The 17,494-nt window shown below is 39.1% G+C and overlaps 1 protein-coding gene across 1 annotated transcript in view; it reads left to right on the top strand.

Annotated features, from left to right (window-relative positions):
* KIF6 (kinesin family member 6) overlaps nt 1–17,494 on the top strand; it is a 399,233-nt gene that overhangs the window by 158,883 nt on the left and 222,856 nt on the right. The window contains exon 10 of the mRNA XM_007197919.2: nt 521–624. Coding sequence (XP_007197981.2) covers nt 521–624 — 104 coding nt within the window. The remainder of the gene's footprint in view (nt 1–520; nt 625–17,494) is intronic.

Below are 17,494 nucleotides of genomic sequence, written 5' to 3'. Positions count from 1 at the left end.
TGATACATTCCTTTACTGAAATACTATATGTCCATGAAAATTCATGAACTAGAGCCACATGAAGCAATATAAATAATCTCAGAAACATAGTGTGAGGGGGAAAAAAAAGCAAGTTGCAGTTACATGCAGTATGGCAACATTTACATAAAGTGTAAGGCATGCAAGATGATATCATACATCATTTACAGTCACATCTGTACATATGGAGTAAATGTATAAAACATGCAGGGAAATGCTACCCACTAAATGCAGGACAGCAATCACTCCAGGAAGGACAGAAGGGGAACAGGAATAAGGGACACCAGTTCCATCTGTAATGTTTTATTTGTTAAGAAAAATCCTAGAACTGTTTTGACAAAATGTTAAGATTTAACAAAGCTGGGTGGTAAGTACAAGAGTGCCTTTTATATCATTCTCTGTATACATTTTTGTTCATAATTATAAAAGATGTATGGTTCTCTGTCACATAGTTCCCCTCAGTGAGGAGCTGACATTTACGCTCCTGCCTTGCCGTTTGCAGATGATTATACGCCTACAAAAGGAAATCCAGGAACTGAAGGATGAACTGGCCATTGTCACTGGGGAGCAGAGGACAGAGGAACTCACAGAAGCAGAGTTCCTTCAGTAAGACTGCAGACTTTTCCTTTTTCTTTAACCGTGCAAGTTTGTGTTAACTTCTTTGTTGGCCCTAATGTTATGAATTCACCTCAAAGAACGAAGTTCTCCTGGGACGGTCTGAAATTGCATTTAGGCGCCAGTTAAGAGTGGTGGCTTTCCATGAAAAGCTGGATAAGGCTGGCAGGGTTTTTGCCTCCTCAGCTTTGAGGAAGTAAAGAGCAGAGCATAGAGAGGATGGGAATATCCTTCTCATGCCAGCTGAAGAAAAGAGGTTGCATAATAGTCATGCAGTTTTTAAATGTATACACCAAACACTCTTAAGCTGTGGATCTCAGATCTGAAAGGAATTCAAGAAACGTCCCTTGTATTAAACAGCATCTTGCTGCAAGCACCAATTTATCCCATGCCAAAGTAAGCTCTCTCCTTTAATAAATAGATGGTCCATATATTACAGTTCAAACACTCAAAATGGAAATGAAAGCAGGTATTCAGGACTTCATACAAGTGCGGCATCTTTCAGAGCCTTTAGATTTGCAGCCATATGGCATACCAGGGGCACAGCGTGGCTCTCGTTCTCTCTCTGATCACAGGCCACAGTGGCGGGCTCTCTAGTTGTTTCTGTGCTGCTTATTAAGCACTGTGGAGTGATCATAACGGACTAGGCTTAGAAGGCAGTGGTATTCTCTATTTCAGAATAACAAAGCTACACAAGATTTTTTTAAAGGTTTTCTGTCATTTCACATAACCCTCTCTCAACAGAGAAAACGGTAACAGATGATGAAAGCATTTTCTTTAAACAAGTTCATGACTGCCCCTGAAGGTAGGTGTAAAGCTTGAGAAGCCTTAGGCAAGATTTCTGTTATACTCAAAGCCTTCCTCCTCTAGGATAGCATTTCCTGATTCTAGAACACTGTGTTTAATAATATGATAGGCCCCTAAGGCTTTCCTTACAAAACCGCTTTGTGGCATATATGCAATTAAGGTGAACTATACTGCCAAAATTCACATTTTAAAGAATTTCATGTCACTCCTTGAAATAACTTGGGATGAGATATTGAGAAACCCAAGTTTAAAATTCCTTTACCATGGTGCTCCCTTCCCCTCAAAGAAAGGACTTACCCAATATTATTTTTGAAGAAGTCTCTTCAGAACTTTGATCTTCAAATCAGGATCCAGCCAGGAAAACAAAACCATTCTAGGCCTCTCAACAGCAGGAATTTAATATAGGAAATTTGTTGCACAGGAGATGGTACTATGTGGTGCTGCAGCACCCCAGAGATCAGAGCAGCAGGAGGAGGTCCTACACCCCTAGGACTGGAGGGACATCGGTAGAAGGTTGTGTTACCAAGGCCAGAGACTAGTGCCAGCCAGCAGGAGCTGGACAAGGTGAATGCTGCCCGACAGAATGGAAGCTGGGGCCTCTGAAGAGCCATGGGTGCTGTAGAGGCATCATCCCAGCAGGGGGCCCTGGCTTCTCCCTCACCTCCCCTTCCAGTCTCCACCAGTGCCTCCCATTGGCTGAACAACTTACCCAGAAGCCAGTTGTTAAAAGAGTCAGGGAGTGTGGTTTCCTGTGATGCAGAGTCAAACAAGGGAAAAGTGGAAGTTGGATCTAAAAGCGAACAGGGAAATGACCAACATATCAAATAAGTACCAGTGTTTTCTCTAATTCCTGTGTACTCTATGTTGCTCAGAAGGCCCAGTTTAAGGGTAAGATTCTGAATGTTGTGGTTCAAAATGTCAGAATGTGCAAGAATATGCTGCAGGTTCCCTCCAAATTGGGGGGCTTATAGAACAGATATAAAGAAACATCTGAATCTCTAGCCACACCCAAGAATAAGAAGTAAACTTCATAAGTGATTAGAAGCTTCAAGGAATTCCTGGGAGACTGAACAGTGGGATTGAGATGGGCAAGAGAAAAGGATAGACCAAGTCATGGTGCAGCACCACCAAGGTCCCATGTTTAGAAGTGGTGGCACCCTGCAGCAGGAGAGGGCTGGGAACAGCCACTGAGGGTTGGTAGAGCTCTTGTAGTGGGAGGAGTTTGTTCCTATCAACCCCTGTGCACTCCCTTCTTCCCTTCTCCCCGCAGTGTTTAGGTCAGTGTTTAGGATGGGGAAATAGGGAAGGACCCCAGGTAGCTGATGATGCCCAGGACAAAGAGGGACTGCATAAGCTCTAGAGACCAGCTGCTGTCTCCAGCTCTGCCCATCTTCTGTTCTCACTGAAAACAGTAAGGAGCACAGACACCCACAGCTGCTTCAGTCCCTCACCTAAGACTGGCTGCCCACGCTGAGAGAGCTTAGAGTCTAGGAAATGTGAGCTCACAGTTGGGAGTGACTAGAAATATGAGAACAGCCAACATGGAAAAAGACAAAAACAAGCATTTACAGCTTGGAGGGCTTCAGAACTAAGCAAGAAAAATGGTTACTATCTTTAGAGATATAAAACATGGCATTTCATCCATGAAACAATAACAGGATCAAGAGGAGATCTTGAAAATGAAAAAAATGTACTTGTTGCCATTAAGAACTTAATGATGGCCAAATAGCAGAATGAAAACACAGAGGGGCAAATTAGTGAACCAGGAAGGTGGGGGCTAAGGATTCTTCCAGAATGTAAGATAAAAGGGTAAAAAAAGAAAGTTTAAAGAAAAGAATCGTAGAGAATAGCTCTAGATTTGTCAACATCTAAGAAAACAGAATTTATGGAGAAGAAATAAGAGATAATGCAGGGGAGCCAATAGTTAAAGAAAGAAAACCTATTTCTTGGAACTAAAAAAAAAAAAAAAAAAAAAAGACATAGGACTTCAGAACAAAAGGGTTACCATATGCTGAGTAGTATAATAATGTTGTAGAAAATTTTTAGAACCTCACCAGATAGAAAATAATCCTAGAAGTTATCCGAGAAGAAAATTATTAACAACCAAGAATCTGATTTAGAGAAGACTTCTCATCAACAACTCTGGAAACAAGAACTTCTGGTGCTGAAACACAAAACAAAACAAAAGAGGACTATGAATGGAGATTTTTGTATCTAGCCAAATTAATATTCAAAGGTGAAGGTGAAATAAAGCCACTTTTCAGACATACAAGCTTTCAGACAGAAAATTTACCATGCTACATCCTCTCTTAAAAAGGCTACCACAGACTATACTTTCACAAAAAGAAAAATTCTATAAAGCATAAGAAACAATAATAAGCACATTTTGTTATAACTTCTTTATGATATTTAATATTGTATTATATTTACATTACCTCTTTTACTAACTTGCCATTTATTACGTAAGCAGATGTTTCTATCTAAAAGTTACTGACAACAAGCAAATTTGCCAGTCACAGGAGTTTCAGGGTAGAATCATGAGAAATAAAATTGTGACAACAGATTTAAAATACTGACAGATTGTTAGATTTTGGATTGGTTTCCTTTGATCCACAGATAACAAATATACAAATGCCAATTGGAACAGATTCTATACAGACAGTATGTAGGGTTGCCATTAGTTTCTCTGGACAATTGGTTCACTCATTCACTCATTAAATGTTTATTATTCATCTACTATACAGACAACTCTATCCTGGGCCCTGAAAGGAACACAAAGATGAACAAAACCTAGATCCAGCTCTCAATGGGTTCACAAGTTAGTGGCAGTGACAGACATGAGCACAAGTAATTATGAAGCAACATATAAGTATTATGAGGAGAGATTAATAAAACATGAGACTGCAGAGATAGTGATGATTAATTTTGAGCTCAGGAATCATGTAAAATTAGTTCATGTGCTAATAAGTGAACTTCAGCAATTTGCAATGAAATCACTTCTCTGCTGTCAATATAAGAGCACTATATTGCATTACATCTCATTAATGGTTTCTGACCAGCAGCTGGGGAGAACTCATGCTGCAAACTGCATTCACCCTGCCAAAGCCAAGCGTAGAGTTTCACAACAATCCAGTAACCTTGGTGCTTGTTCATGCTGATGGTGAGGATTATTCAGATAATGTGGTTTTTTGTTATTGTTTTTGTTATATTACAGTTGCATTTATGTTTTGGCATAATTAGCTAGATCAATATTGGTACAACTTAAAATTCATCAGATTTAAGAGTCCTTTATCATGTTAAAGTAAAAGAGATAAGTTAAAATTTGCCCCTAATGTGGCTCTGCCATTTAATATCGTCTGTGCTTCTTTGTCTTCTGGGGCCCCTGGACATTTACTCAAGAATGTGAATCAGCTTCAGTCCTCCCATTGTGCCCAGACTCCCGGGTGGCAAGGGTGGGAGGGAGATAGTAGTGTAGCAGAGAGGAAGAGTCCCACAGCTTGGCAGGATAGAGTGGCAGGAATGTTCTAGCCTTGTCTACTTCTCTGTGCTGCTGATTCCTGGGCTTATGCTGACTGGCATGGCATGAAGACATTCCTCTCAGGGATTCTGTGAAGGACATCAGAAAGCAGATATTTAATAGATAATATATTCTATGTAGTATATGCATTGGACAGTTTGGAGATGTCTGTTAATACCTAGCCCTATCAAATTTTTTGAACTATTTCCCAGAATTTCAGTTCTTAATGTAAATATTTGTTGCATTGACTTGGATGCTTTAACTGAAGAGGATTTCAGATGTCAGCCTCCAGTTATTGGGATATTTTTAGTTTACATCTTTTTTTTTTTTTTTTTTTTTTGCCTGTGTAAAATTTGAAAAGAGACAGCTGGATGGAGGCTGTATAGCCAAGTTAATGTTTATACAAAACTTCTTGGGTGAAGATTTAATTCTGATTGATTCTCTAAACATATACCTCGTTCTTCCTTAAAAAAAAAGCCCTTAGGCCTCTGTCTAGGATGGAAGCTTTATTTCCTGGCCCAAATGTAAATGAGTAGAATATTTTCTGCACAGCAACATTTTCTTTCTGAGATGGAACTGAATTGGATCTCATGGTCTCAAGTTTGCCCAAAGTAAATTTACAAACATTTTGATCCTTTGCTTTTCTTTTCTCTTTTATCTCCCGGCTTTATTGAGATATAATTGACATATAACATGGTGTAAGTTTAAAGAGTACAGTGTGATGATTTAATATAGGTATATATTGTGAAATAATTACCACAATAAGGTTAGTTAATGCCTCCATCACCTTACATAGTTACCTATGTAACTATGTATTTCTGTGTGTGATGAGAACATTTAACATCTACCCTGTATGCAGTTTTCAAGAATACAATACAGTATTGTTTTTTTGTTTTTGTTTTTTTTTTTTAATTAATTAATTTATTTATTTATTTTTGGCTGTGTTGGGTCTTCGTTTCTGTGCGAGGGCTTTCTCTAGTTGCGGTAAGCGGGGGCCACTCTTCATCGCGGTGCGCAGGCCTCTCACTATCATGGCCTCTCTTGTTGCGGAGCGCAGGCTCCAGACGCGCAGGCTCAGGAGTTGTGGCTCACAAGCCTAGTTGCTCCGCGGCATGTGGGATCTTCCCAGACCAGGGCTCGAACCCGTGTCCCCTGCATTAGCAGGCAGATTCTCAACCACTGCGCCACCAGGGAAGCCCATACAATACAGTATTGTTAACTATAGTCACCATGCTGTACATTAGGTCCGCAGAATGTATTCATCTTAAAACTGGAAGTTTGTAACCTTTGACCTCCATCTCCCTATTTCCCCTGCCCTCCAGCCCCTGGCAAACACTGATCTACTCTCTGAGCTCAACATTTAATTTTGTACACATAAGTGAGTTCATACAGTATTGGTCTGTCTCTAACTTAATTCCTTTAGTTAATTTTTACAAATCAGTTAATCCTTCAAACTGAATTTATTGAGTACCTACTGGATGCTAATCATTTTAATAGGTGTTTTGGGGGATTTAGTAATATAGGATACAGCAATTAATTCCAAGGATTTACAGTTTTATTGGGAAAATAAGATATATGCACACACGCACATTTATACACACATATATGTATATATAAAACAGAGAATAAAAGAGTGTATTAGTGGAAAGAACAAATGGACACTGAGAATTGTAAAACATTAATTATACTTTTAATTCTAATCATATTAGTTTTTAATGGCTCATTTATGTGTAAATGCTATCTTATGACTAAATGCTATCTATGCTCACTTTCAGCTCCATGTTTTTAAATCTAATATCAGTTTATTACACATGGTTTAATACAGTATTTGCTCATAATCTATGATAATGAAAAGCTAAATCATTATGTAGGAATGGGGGAAGTCACTGCAGATATCACTCACTGAGCAAACCAAGTAAGCCTGAAAGGATGTCACGAGGAAAAATGCACCATTCTAAGATGAAGGAGACCACATAAACAAAGCTACCTAGAGGGACTGAGCACAGTGTGTGTGTGTGGCAGGGGGAGGGGGGGTGGTATTTGCCGAGGTTGCCGGTAGGGGAAGAAACTGTGAAAAAGAAACAAGAGGGAGGTATTAAGAGTGATTGAAATATTCTATATCATGATTTTAGTGGTGGTTACATAAGTATACACATTTGTCAAAAGTCATAGTACTACACACCTAGAAAGGGTAAATTTAAAATTTTACCATCTGTAAATTTAACCTCAACTAACCTGACTTTTAAAAAACTGGAGAAATCTGTATGACGAAACATAGAATTAAAAGACCAGTCATTGAACAAGCCAAAGCAAAATAAAACAAAACTGTACAATGAGGGATTTTCCTTTAAGTAAAATTTTGCTATAATTAGTTTAATAATAGCAACTTGTCTTTGATGACAAGCCCCTCAGCACACAAACATATATTTTTACAATTAATGACTATATATACAAGTTGAGGAGAACTTCCTCAGTTTCCTGCTCTGCTACCAAACCTGCCCACCATCCTGCACCTGTACCCACCCTCTACTCCTTGTTACAGTAGAGAAGGTGTCTCTTCCAGAGCCGACCTCACCAATTGTACTCTCAACCCCAGTGCCTTCTGCCATGTCAGGGACCTCAACTCCCCTTCTATTTTTTTCTTTGTCTACAACTTCTCTCTTTTTACTGGGCTCTTCTTATTAGTATTTGGGCTCAAGTTTCCCGTATTTGAAACAAAATGCTCCCCCTTGAGCCAACATCCCCCTCTACCTACTGTCACTTTCCTCTCCTTTAAGCTAAGCGACTCCAAGAAGTTGCCTTCACTCACGGTCTCCCTTCCCTTCCGCCCCACTCACTACACTACACACTCCAATCTGGCTTTTGCCCCATTGATGGACCCCAGTGTAGATCAATTTGACGGGCCTATGTCAGTCTTCATCTTCGGTGACCTCTCAGCAGCATTCAACGTTATTCACCACGCTCTTGTTGAAACTTTCTCTTCTGTCTTCTTCCCATCTCCTGACTGCTCTTTGGCTTCTTGGGCCGGATTATCCTCCTTTCATGTGGGTACTCCTCAAGGCATTGTCGTAAGACCTCCTCTTCTCTTTTTCTTTATACTTTTTCCTAGATGATCTCAGCAACACCCACACGTCAGTTGCCATCCAGATGCTGATGACTCGTATTCATTTTACTCGTCCAGATTTATTCTTCTCTGAATGCCCCGCTCATTGATCACATTGCCTACCTGACAGCTGGCCCTGAACTCAACATGCCCCGAACTGAATTCTTTTCCATCTTTCTCCAGGCCTGATCTCAGCCACTGGATGTCCATCAGTCAGTGTCTCTGCAAGCCCTACAGTTGCCCAGGCCAGAAACTTAGAATTTACCTGTGACTGTAATCATTTTCTCATCCCCCAAATCCAACCCATCTGGAAGTCCTGTTGACTCTGTCCTCAAAGCATGTCTTGACTTGGACCACTTCACACCACCTCTGCTGTTGCTATCCTCGCCCAAACCTCTGTCACCTTTTTTCTACTACTAAATTGGTATCATAATAGGTTTTTCGCTCCCCTCTAAATCTTTTTCTGTGCAGCCAGAATATTCCTTTTTAAAAGTACAGTCCTTACCATTTCACTCTTCTTGAAACTCCACAGTGACTTCTGACTTCCTCTTGTTCCTGCGAAAACACCAAAATCCTGCATGGGACCTACAACTGTCTGCCTGGTCTGACCCCTTACTGTGTTTTCAGCCACATTTCATATTCCTCTCCCCTTTGCTCCCTTTACTTCGACAGCACTGACCTTTCAGTGTTTAATTTCATCCTGTCTTCTACCCTGGGGCCATTGCGTATGCAGTTGCTTCTGACTTCTGCCTGCGATGACATACATGGGGACATGTACACACACACACACCCATACACACACACATTGTTTTGTTTGTTCTACTCATCCTTCAAACCTCAATTTAAATTGTTCTTCCTCAAAGACATCTTCTCTGACCTGCAGCCCCAACTAAATCATGACTGTGCTGCACATTTTTGTATTTTCTGTGCTTTTCCTTCGGAGTACTTATCTCTGTTTACAGTCATGTACTTGTGGCATTGTTTGGTTGTTATCTGTGTCCCCACCATATGGAAAGCCCTTTGAAGGCAGGAGCCATGTCTGCTTTAAATGAATGTACACAACACCTTTCTTTGTATCATTTTGTGGCACGTAATCAAAGAATATGCAGTGAATATTAATACAGCAAAGATTATGCATACGCTACATTAAATCCACAATGGGAAAAACTTGAGAGGTATTTGACTGGCTCATGAGCACGTAATCACACAATTTAAGGTATTGAACGATGGAAATCCACCTGTGCAGGCAAGTGTTACCTGAAGGAAATGATGCCCTAGTTTGATGTACATTTTACCAGACAGGAAACGACCTGGGGCACTGGCCAGGGCAGCCTTCACTCCTGCTCTTTAGGAGTCCCCAAACTCCTCTTTGCTCTACTTACTCTCCTATTGAGGAATAATCCCATCCTTCCAGACTGAAACAGTCAGTAAAGCTGGGAGCTGTGCTGGAGTTGACCCTCAGGCTCTTAAACCATGTGCAAAACAGAGGGTAAGCCTTCACCTTTCATCCTTGGGGCTTGGCACAATAGTTGGAAATAGTTATCTGATGGGATTTCTTTTAATACAATTAAATAATTTAAGACCAATTACAGTTTAAATATAGTTTAAAACCAAACACATTGTGTTATCAAACCCACAAACACCAAATTTGTTTCAACAGGGCATATCTGTACTAATAAAATCTTCATTGATATCCAAACTTTTATTTCAGTGCAAATAAATATACCTAAAGGAAGAGTCTTAAATCCCCATTTTTGCCCCAAATAAATCTCACTTTGAAATAAAACTAATTTATACCTTTATTCATTCTTTCTAGTGAATAAACACTGATTGAGTATTGTTGATACCATGTCAGGCACTGTGTTAGGAATGGGAAACTCAGAGACAAACCAAAGGGTCCTGCAGGAGGCTGGCCATTGGAGAGAGAGGGGCAGATGACCAGACATACATGCTTAGTGATGGTGCTGAGATGCTATCATAGACACCCGGATCCAAGATGGGGAGGGCAAGTGTTTTGCAAAGGGCAGAGGACCAGGGAGGAAAGACTTTATAGAGGAAGTGACATACAGAATACCCATCAGCACTTTCATGCTTTTAAAGTAAGCATTTAAAGGTGGCTTCAGGAAAAGTTATTTCCACCATGTTTAACTTGCAATTCAATTTTTTTTTTTATTAGACTAGTCTAATAAAAGTTTAATTGGGTTCAGTTTCTCAATATGTTTGAACTGGATTAGAACCAAAAAACAGATTTCAACTACAGGTATAGTGGCTCTCTTGAACCTAAAATTTGATAACTTGTTCCCAAAGATATGGGACAAAATAACAAAAATCAAGACCATCCCATATAATTTGAGATGTACCATCATCATGATGATAAGTCTTGTCCTGTGACCCTCAGATTATTTTTGAAATGAGAAGAAGCAAGCAAGAAATAAATGATACCCTTCAATATTTGAGTTAATAGAGTCCTAATGAGAATTACTGATAGATACCAGACTGATACCAGTCTTTTAGGGAGAATCTCTTGTCAGTACTTAACTCTGGATCAATAATACTTTATCCTTTTTATATTTGGCTTATTGTCACTGGCCTCCAAAGTGATTTTATTTGTCAAACCACTGTTAAGAATGTTTTTTTTTCTTTTTTAAAAAAATAAGTTTCAGGTGTAGAGCATTATAATCAATATCTGTATACACTACAAAGTGATCACCACAACTAGTCTAGTTACCATCCATCACCATGCAGTTGACCCCCTTCACCTCTGGTAACCATTAATCTGATCTCTGTATCTATGAGGTTTTCTTTGTTTTATTTTGTGTGTTTGTTTTGTTTTTTTAGATTCCATATGTGAGTGAAAGCATACGGTATTTGTCTTTCTCTGTCTGACTCATTTTACTTAGCATAACACCTTCAAGGTCCATTCATGTCGTTGAAAATGTCAGGATTCCATTCCTTTCCATGGCTGAGTAGTATTCCATTGTGTATATATTGTCACATCTTCTTTATCCATTCATCCACTGATGGACATTTAGGTTGTTTTCATGTCTTGGCTCTTGTAAATAATGCTGCAGTGAACATAGGGGTACATATATCTTTTCCAATGAGTGTTTTCATGTTCTTCAGATAAATACCCAGAAGTGGTATGGCTGGGGCATATGATAGTTCTATTCTTAATTCTTTGAGGAATCTCCATACTGTTTGTCATTAGTGGCTGCACCAATTTACAGTCCCACCAACAGTGTACAAGGGTTCCCTTTTCTCCACATCCTTTCCAACATTTGTAATTCTTTGTCTTTTCAATAGTAGCCATTCTAACAGGTGTGAGATGGTGTGTCATTGTGGTTTTGATTTGTATTTCCCTAATAATTAGTGATGTGGGACATCTTTTCATGTGCCTGTTGGCCATCTGTATGGCTTTGTTGGAAAAATATCTATTCAGATCCTCTGCCCATTTTTTAATCAGGTTGGTTTTTGTTGTTGTTGAGTCATATGGGTTCTTTATATATTTTTAATATTAATCCCTTATTGGATATATGATTTGCAAATATCTTCTCCCATTCAGTGGGTTGCCTTTTCATTTTGATGATGGTTTCCTTCATCGTGCAGAAGCTTTTTATTTTGATGTAGTCCTATTTGTTTATTTTTGCTTTTGTTTCCCTTGCCTTTGGAGTCAGAGCCACAAAAACGTGGCGAAGACTGACATCAGTGAGGTTACCACCTGTGTTTTCTTGTAGGGATTTTATGGTTTCAGGTCTTACACTCAAGTCTTTAATCCATTTTGAGTTAAATTTTGTGTATGGTGTAAGGCAGTGGTCTAGATTCATTCTTTTGCTTATGGCTGTCCAATTTTCCCAGCATCATTTATTGAAAAGACTTTCTCCATTTTATGTTCTTTGCTCCTTTGTCATAAATTAATTGTCCATATATGTGTGACTTTTGATTCTGTTTCATTGATCTGTGTGTCTATTTTTGTGCCAGTACCGTACTGTTTTGATTACTATAACTTTGTAGTATAGTTTGAAATCCAAGTGGTTTTATTTGTCAAACCACTATTAAAAATACATTTCAAAATCATGACTTATGCTGTACAAGTTCTATGACATGATGAGCTCTCCTGATTGTTCTTCCACTGTGGAGACAGAGAGGAGTAGATTTCAGGAAACCATGTTCCCTAAGGATAAGAGATTGAGATGGAGATAGGGATTGAGATGGGGAGAGGGAGAGGGACAGAAGTAGAGATAGAGAGGAGTTTGGAGAGACAGAGAGAGAGAGAGAGAGAAGCTTATACAGGAGTCTGAACAATCTCTTGAAAATTATTAGAAATATGACTGAATGCTGTCCTACACCAGATTGTTCATTAAAAAAGGAAAAATCTCAAGAAAGTTTGTGCCTAATTTCTCATTATTATGGATGAAATTGTCCCAATGACAGTGATATTGACTACTGTGACTATCCAGAACCTCTTTCCAGGACCCAGTGGCCCCACATGGCCTGGCCCCTGGCAACCTCTGCAGCCTCATTCCCTCCCAAGCCTCTCCTCCTCACCATCCCTCCCCTGAAACACTCCTCCCTCACCTCATTTGTCAAATGTCACATTATCAGAAAGACCTTCCCAGGCCACGTTATCTAAAATACACCTTCCCCTGTCACTCTTTATCTCCTTTATGCTGAGTTATTTTTCTTCATAGCAGCAACATCATGTTTAATGTTTCATTATCTGTTGTCTGTCTCTCCCTGCTTCATGAGGACTGGGACTTCATCTGTGTTGTTTTCCATGTACCTGGCCCATGGTAGACCCTCCATAAATATTTGTTGAATGAATTGGTGAGCACTCCGTCAGGGCTTCGGTTCCCTCTCTGGCTTCTTTCATGAGCCATTCATTTTCCATCTCTAGGACCTCTACTCAGAGCTGCCCAGGTGTTTGGTATGCACAAGGATCCTTAGAACCAGTCTCTGTGGATGGTAAGCACTTCCTGACATTTAGATTCAACACGCACTGGTTTGGTATCCACGGTGTGGATTTCATCTTATCAGTGTGAAAGATGGAGGAAGTATCTGAAATATTCAGAATTTTGCCCACAGCTATTTTCTGAGCTTTGTCTGACCGAGATAAGGCAGAGAAAATTTATTTGAATGGACTGAGACTCAAGAGACTTGAATTCTAATCTTGACTCTCCTTCTAATCGAAGGAGATCTTAACTGATCCCTCTACCTCAATCTTCTAATCTTTGCTGTGTGACCCTGGGCAAATTATATCATCTACATGTGTCTCAGTTTACTCATCCGTTGTGTGGGAATAATAACAGTACCCACTCACTGTGCTATTATGAGGATTGATGAAATAATTCATACTATGCATTAAACACAATTGTTATGATTATTATTAATATTATTACTTACCTATGCTTCTTTGATACAACTTTTATTGCTGCTGAGGAATCTATTCACTTCAATTAGATATTTTGTCAAGCTCCTCTATTAGAAACAAAGGAGCAGGGACTTCACTGGTGGTCCAGTGGGTAAGACTCCGCACTCCCAATGCAGGGGGCCCAGGTTTGATCCCTGGTCAGGGAACTAGATCCCACATGCATGCCACAACAAAGAGCCCGCACACCGCAACTAAAGATCCCGCACACCGCAATGAAGATCCCACAAGCCGCAACTAAGACCTGGCACAGACAAAATAAATAAAATAAATAAATATTTTTTAAAAAAAACCGATTAAAAAAAAAAAGAGAGGAGCAAACCATGTTTTAATGTCTCTCTTTAGCATATACACACACTCACACATTCACGTACAAAAAGAGAGGTAGTACCAGAAGGAAAAACCAGGAAAATGTTTTTAGAATTACGAGTGGTGGGTTTTGTTTTGTTTTGGTTTGTTTTTAGTTCTTTTTACCTGGCTCTATTTCCTAAAATTTCTACAGAAAATGAAAGGTTATTTTTAAAAGAATTCATGTCACTTACTGATTTTACACCTCCAAGTGGCAAAATAAAATTGTTTTTAGTTAATTAACGAACAGCAGAAAAAAATGCCCTTCTTCGTTAACTCCACTCTTACACTAAATTTCACAGCGGGATTAAAAACAAATGTTCTCTCTTGGCATATAGCAAATTATTGCATAACACACATAGTTGTTTCTGAGATCTAAATTACATCTGCTTCTGGAATTTTAACTTTAAATTATTTTATAATATTTGTATTCATTTTTTGTATATTTGGGCTATAATATTGTGTATTATTAATCAGTCACTTCAGAGTGGTGCTTTTCTAATACAGTTGATATAAGACTGTATCCCTAAAGGGCTAAAGAAAACAAAAACTATAAATTGCCAGAATAGAGTGTTCACAAAATGCTTTCAAATTGGAGTTGTTTGCTTTACATCTTACTGTCCACTTCCTTAACCATAACAGAGCTTCACATACCCCCCAAGTGTGAAAAATGTGCTAAGACCTTTAAGATATTTAGAAATTTAAAGATAAAGTAGCAGCCTGAATCATAGTCAGAACTGAGACATAAAGTTTATATTTGTATTTAAAACAAAATTATAAATTTAAACAAAATCTTTGTGAATATATATATGTATATTTACATGATAAAATATATGTAAGTATATAAGTAATATGTACTCATAGAAATTCTGAAAAATACAGGCAGACATAAAAAGGAAAACAACATGTATATATAATGCCCGTATCTGAGCACATGGGAGACACGCCAGAAGTAAAAGGCAGATACTTTTTGCTTGAGTGATGTTGGTGTAGACTGTTTCCCCTAGATGACTTTGCAAGGGACTTATAAATGTTATATCCAACATCAAGATATGGACTCCAAGCCCCTGTTCTCTCTTCCACCCTGTTCTTCAGGATTCCTGCCAGTTGGAATTCTCTACATCTCTTTAAGTTTGACATAAATACTTTATTTTTATACCTTAATACTTCTTTTAGGTACTTCCCAGGGTTTTTATTTTGAACTCTCCATTCTTTCTTTCAAATGCTGGACATGTCAGCAAAACCTTCTGTTTTCCATTTTCTGAATTTAGCATTTCAACATCTGTATAATAGTTGTACTAAAAATACACAAAGATAAAACTGTTAGAGAACATCTTAAAATCTTATAAATTGGCAAAATGAATTGAGTTGAAGTGTTTGTTTTTTTTGTTTTTTGTTTTTTTTTGCAGTTACTGAGAAGGATTTTTTTGGGGGGAGAAGTGGGGCTCACTTTTTGTATGATTTTAGGACCAAACCTTTGGGTATATCTTCTAATTTATCTCATTTGCTTACAAATCTGTGGGCTAAACAGAGTTCAGAGAGAACAGTTTGTCTTAGCTTCATCCCCTGAGGCTTGGGAGAGGAGGTGTTAACATTTCTCCTTCTATTTCATTCCTTGGCCTTGCTGCTGCTGAAATCTGGAGATTCAGAGCCATCCTGAGGCCTTACTTGCCAGTCCCTGAGGATTGTTAGGCGCATCGGAGCCCTGTGCTAGATGCTGTCAAAGCAGCCTAAGCGGAAGCATAAAGCATGGTGCCTGGCCAGCAGGAACCATGTGAGGGTGCTTGACATCTGCTTTTCAAAAAAAATAAATAAAGACAAGTACATGATCATATTCAAAATGGGCGATAAAGACCAGGAGTGTAAAGGACTTAATGAAAGAAAGATTAATTAATCACCCAAATAACTGTCTATATAGATCAAGCTTTTAAAATAAAATGCCAGAAAGTGACCTGCTTCAAGAACTATCCATATGCGATATCAAAGCAAACTTGAGGACTCTCAGAACTGCTACCAAGTTGCTAGGATCTAGATATAGACACTTTGCTTTTATTTTTCAGCTGTCTTCTCTGTGAAATATGGCTACCCATCCCCCTGATATTCAAGTAAAGATCTGAGAACTTGTGAGAAAATTCAAATTTTTTTTTTTTTTTTTATATATTAAAGAACTCCAACGCAGGACATCATAGCGCCAATAGAGTTAACAATACCCCAAAGCAGAGCAAGGATAATCTGTGTCATTCACTGGGCTATGAGATGACAATTATTTTGTGTTCAACGGAACATTGGGATAAATCCTACTTCTTGTTACCTTTACACCTATCAAAAAATGCTAGTTTGACAGACCGTTCTAGTTTGGCATAACACAATGGAGAATTATCTCCAAAATAATACGTAAATCTGAGTTCACAGTAGATATCCAACTCCCTACGAAGGCATCCAAATAAAACGTAAGGTGCCTCTTGCAAGTAGCCCCTGTTTCCTCCTCCAGCTGACCTTCTCCCGGGCATCCAGAACCCATCTTGTCTGGCGTTCACTGGCTCTCTTATCGAGGCTCGGCTTTACTGTGAACCTTTACATCCTTAGAGGCAAAAGATGAACATCCCTCAAGACAACACAAGGACAGGCTCTCTTAGCCTGCCCTGATTGGCCTGGCAAACAACCTGTCCTAGTTCTAGCAACCTGACTCTAAGGGGCTAAACTCAGTGATGACTCAAGACTGGTTTTGTTTGTTTGTTTGTTTGTTCGTTGCTCTATTCCTCAGAGTATTCTTCATTCTCATTCCCATCCTCCCAGCCCAGTTCCCCTAGTGGTCCCCCTGTGTTTATCATTAACCGAGCATACTCATGACTTTTGCCACAGCCTCAAAAATATGTCACCGTTAATGTCAAGGTAACTAGTGCCTGGTGTGTGATTTCTTCAGTTTACTGGAGAAATCAGATTCTCCCTTCTTGTTCATAAGCCCACCTCCTACTATTATGCTTTTCAATTGCTTCCCTCATCAATTTGCTTTCCGATCAATCAACTAGCATGCGCCGGGCAGAGTACAGTACTGTATGTTTACTTTTCTGTTTAATCTGCAACCCCTGGTTGAAATTTGCAGCCACATGTTTCCTCTTCTTTCTGCATCTCACTTTTTCTTATGTTCCCTGATAGCCGTAAATTATCCTCTAAGTTTGGAGGAAGAGAGTAACCATCAAGAAACAAAGAAGTTGCTAATCATCAAAGAAATGCAAATTAAAATGAGATGCAATTTTTTGCCAGTCGTATTGGTAAGAATGAAAAGATGGTGATACCGTCAGCGTCAGCGAGGGCATGGATGAGCTCTTCTTACCCTGCAGGCAGAGTAGACAGGGCCAGTGGAGGTGGCAGACAGGGAGGCCTGGTCCTGAGGCCTGGGGCAAATTTTTAGCTTGTTCCCCTTGTTGGACAGCCCTGTAGAGCATTCGTATAAGCTTTTAAACAGGTATGCTTTTCGGCTCAGCTCAGCAATTTAACTTCTAGAAATCTGTCCTTAAGGACAAATGTACAAAGATGTATAGATAAAAATATTTATCACAACACCATTTATAATAGGGAATTGGGTTATGATACATTTATTTAATGAACCATAATGCAGCAATCTCTTTTTAAGTTGGGATATGGTTGCTTTACCATAGTG

The sequence above is a fragment of the Balaenoptera acutorostrata genome, chromosome 10, assembly GCF_949987535.1.
Source record: "Balaenoptera acutorostrata chromosome 10, mBalAcu1.1, whole genome shotgun sequence".
NCBI classification, from domain to species: Eukaryota; Metazoa; Chordata; class Mammalia; order Artiodactyla; family Balaenopteridae; genus Balaenoptera; species Balaenoptera acutorostrata.
This window is presented reverse-complemented; position numbering and strand designations above follow the sequence as displayed.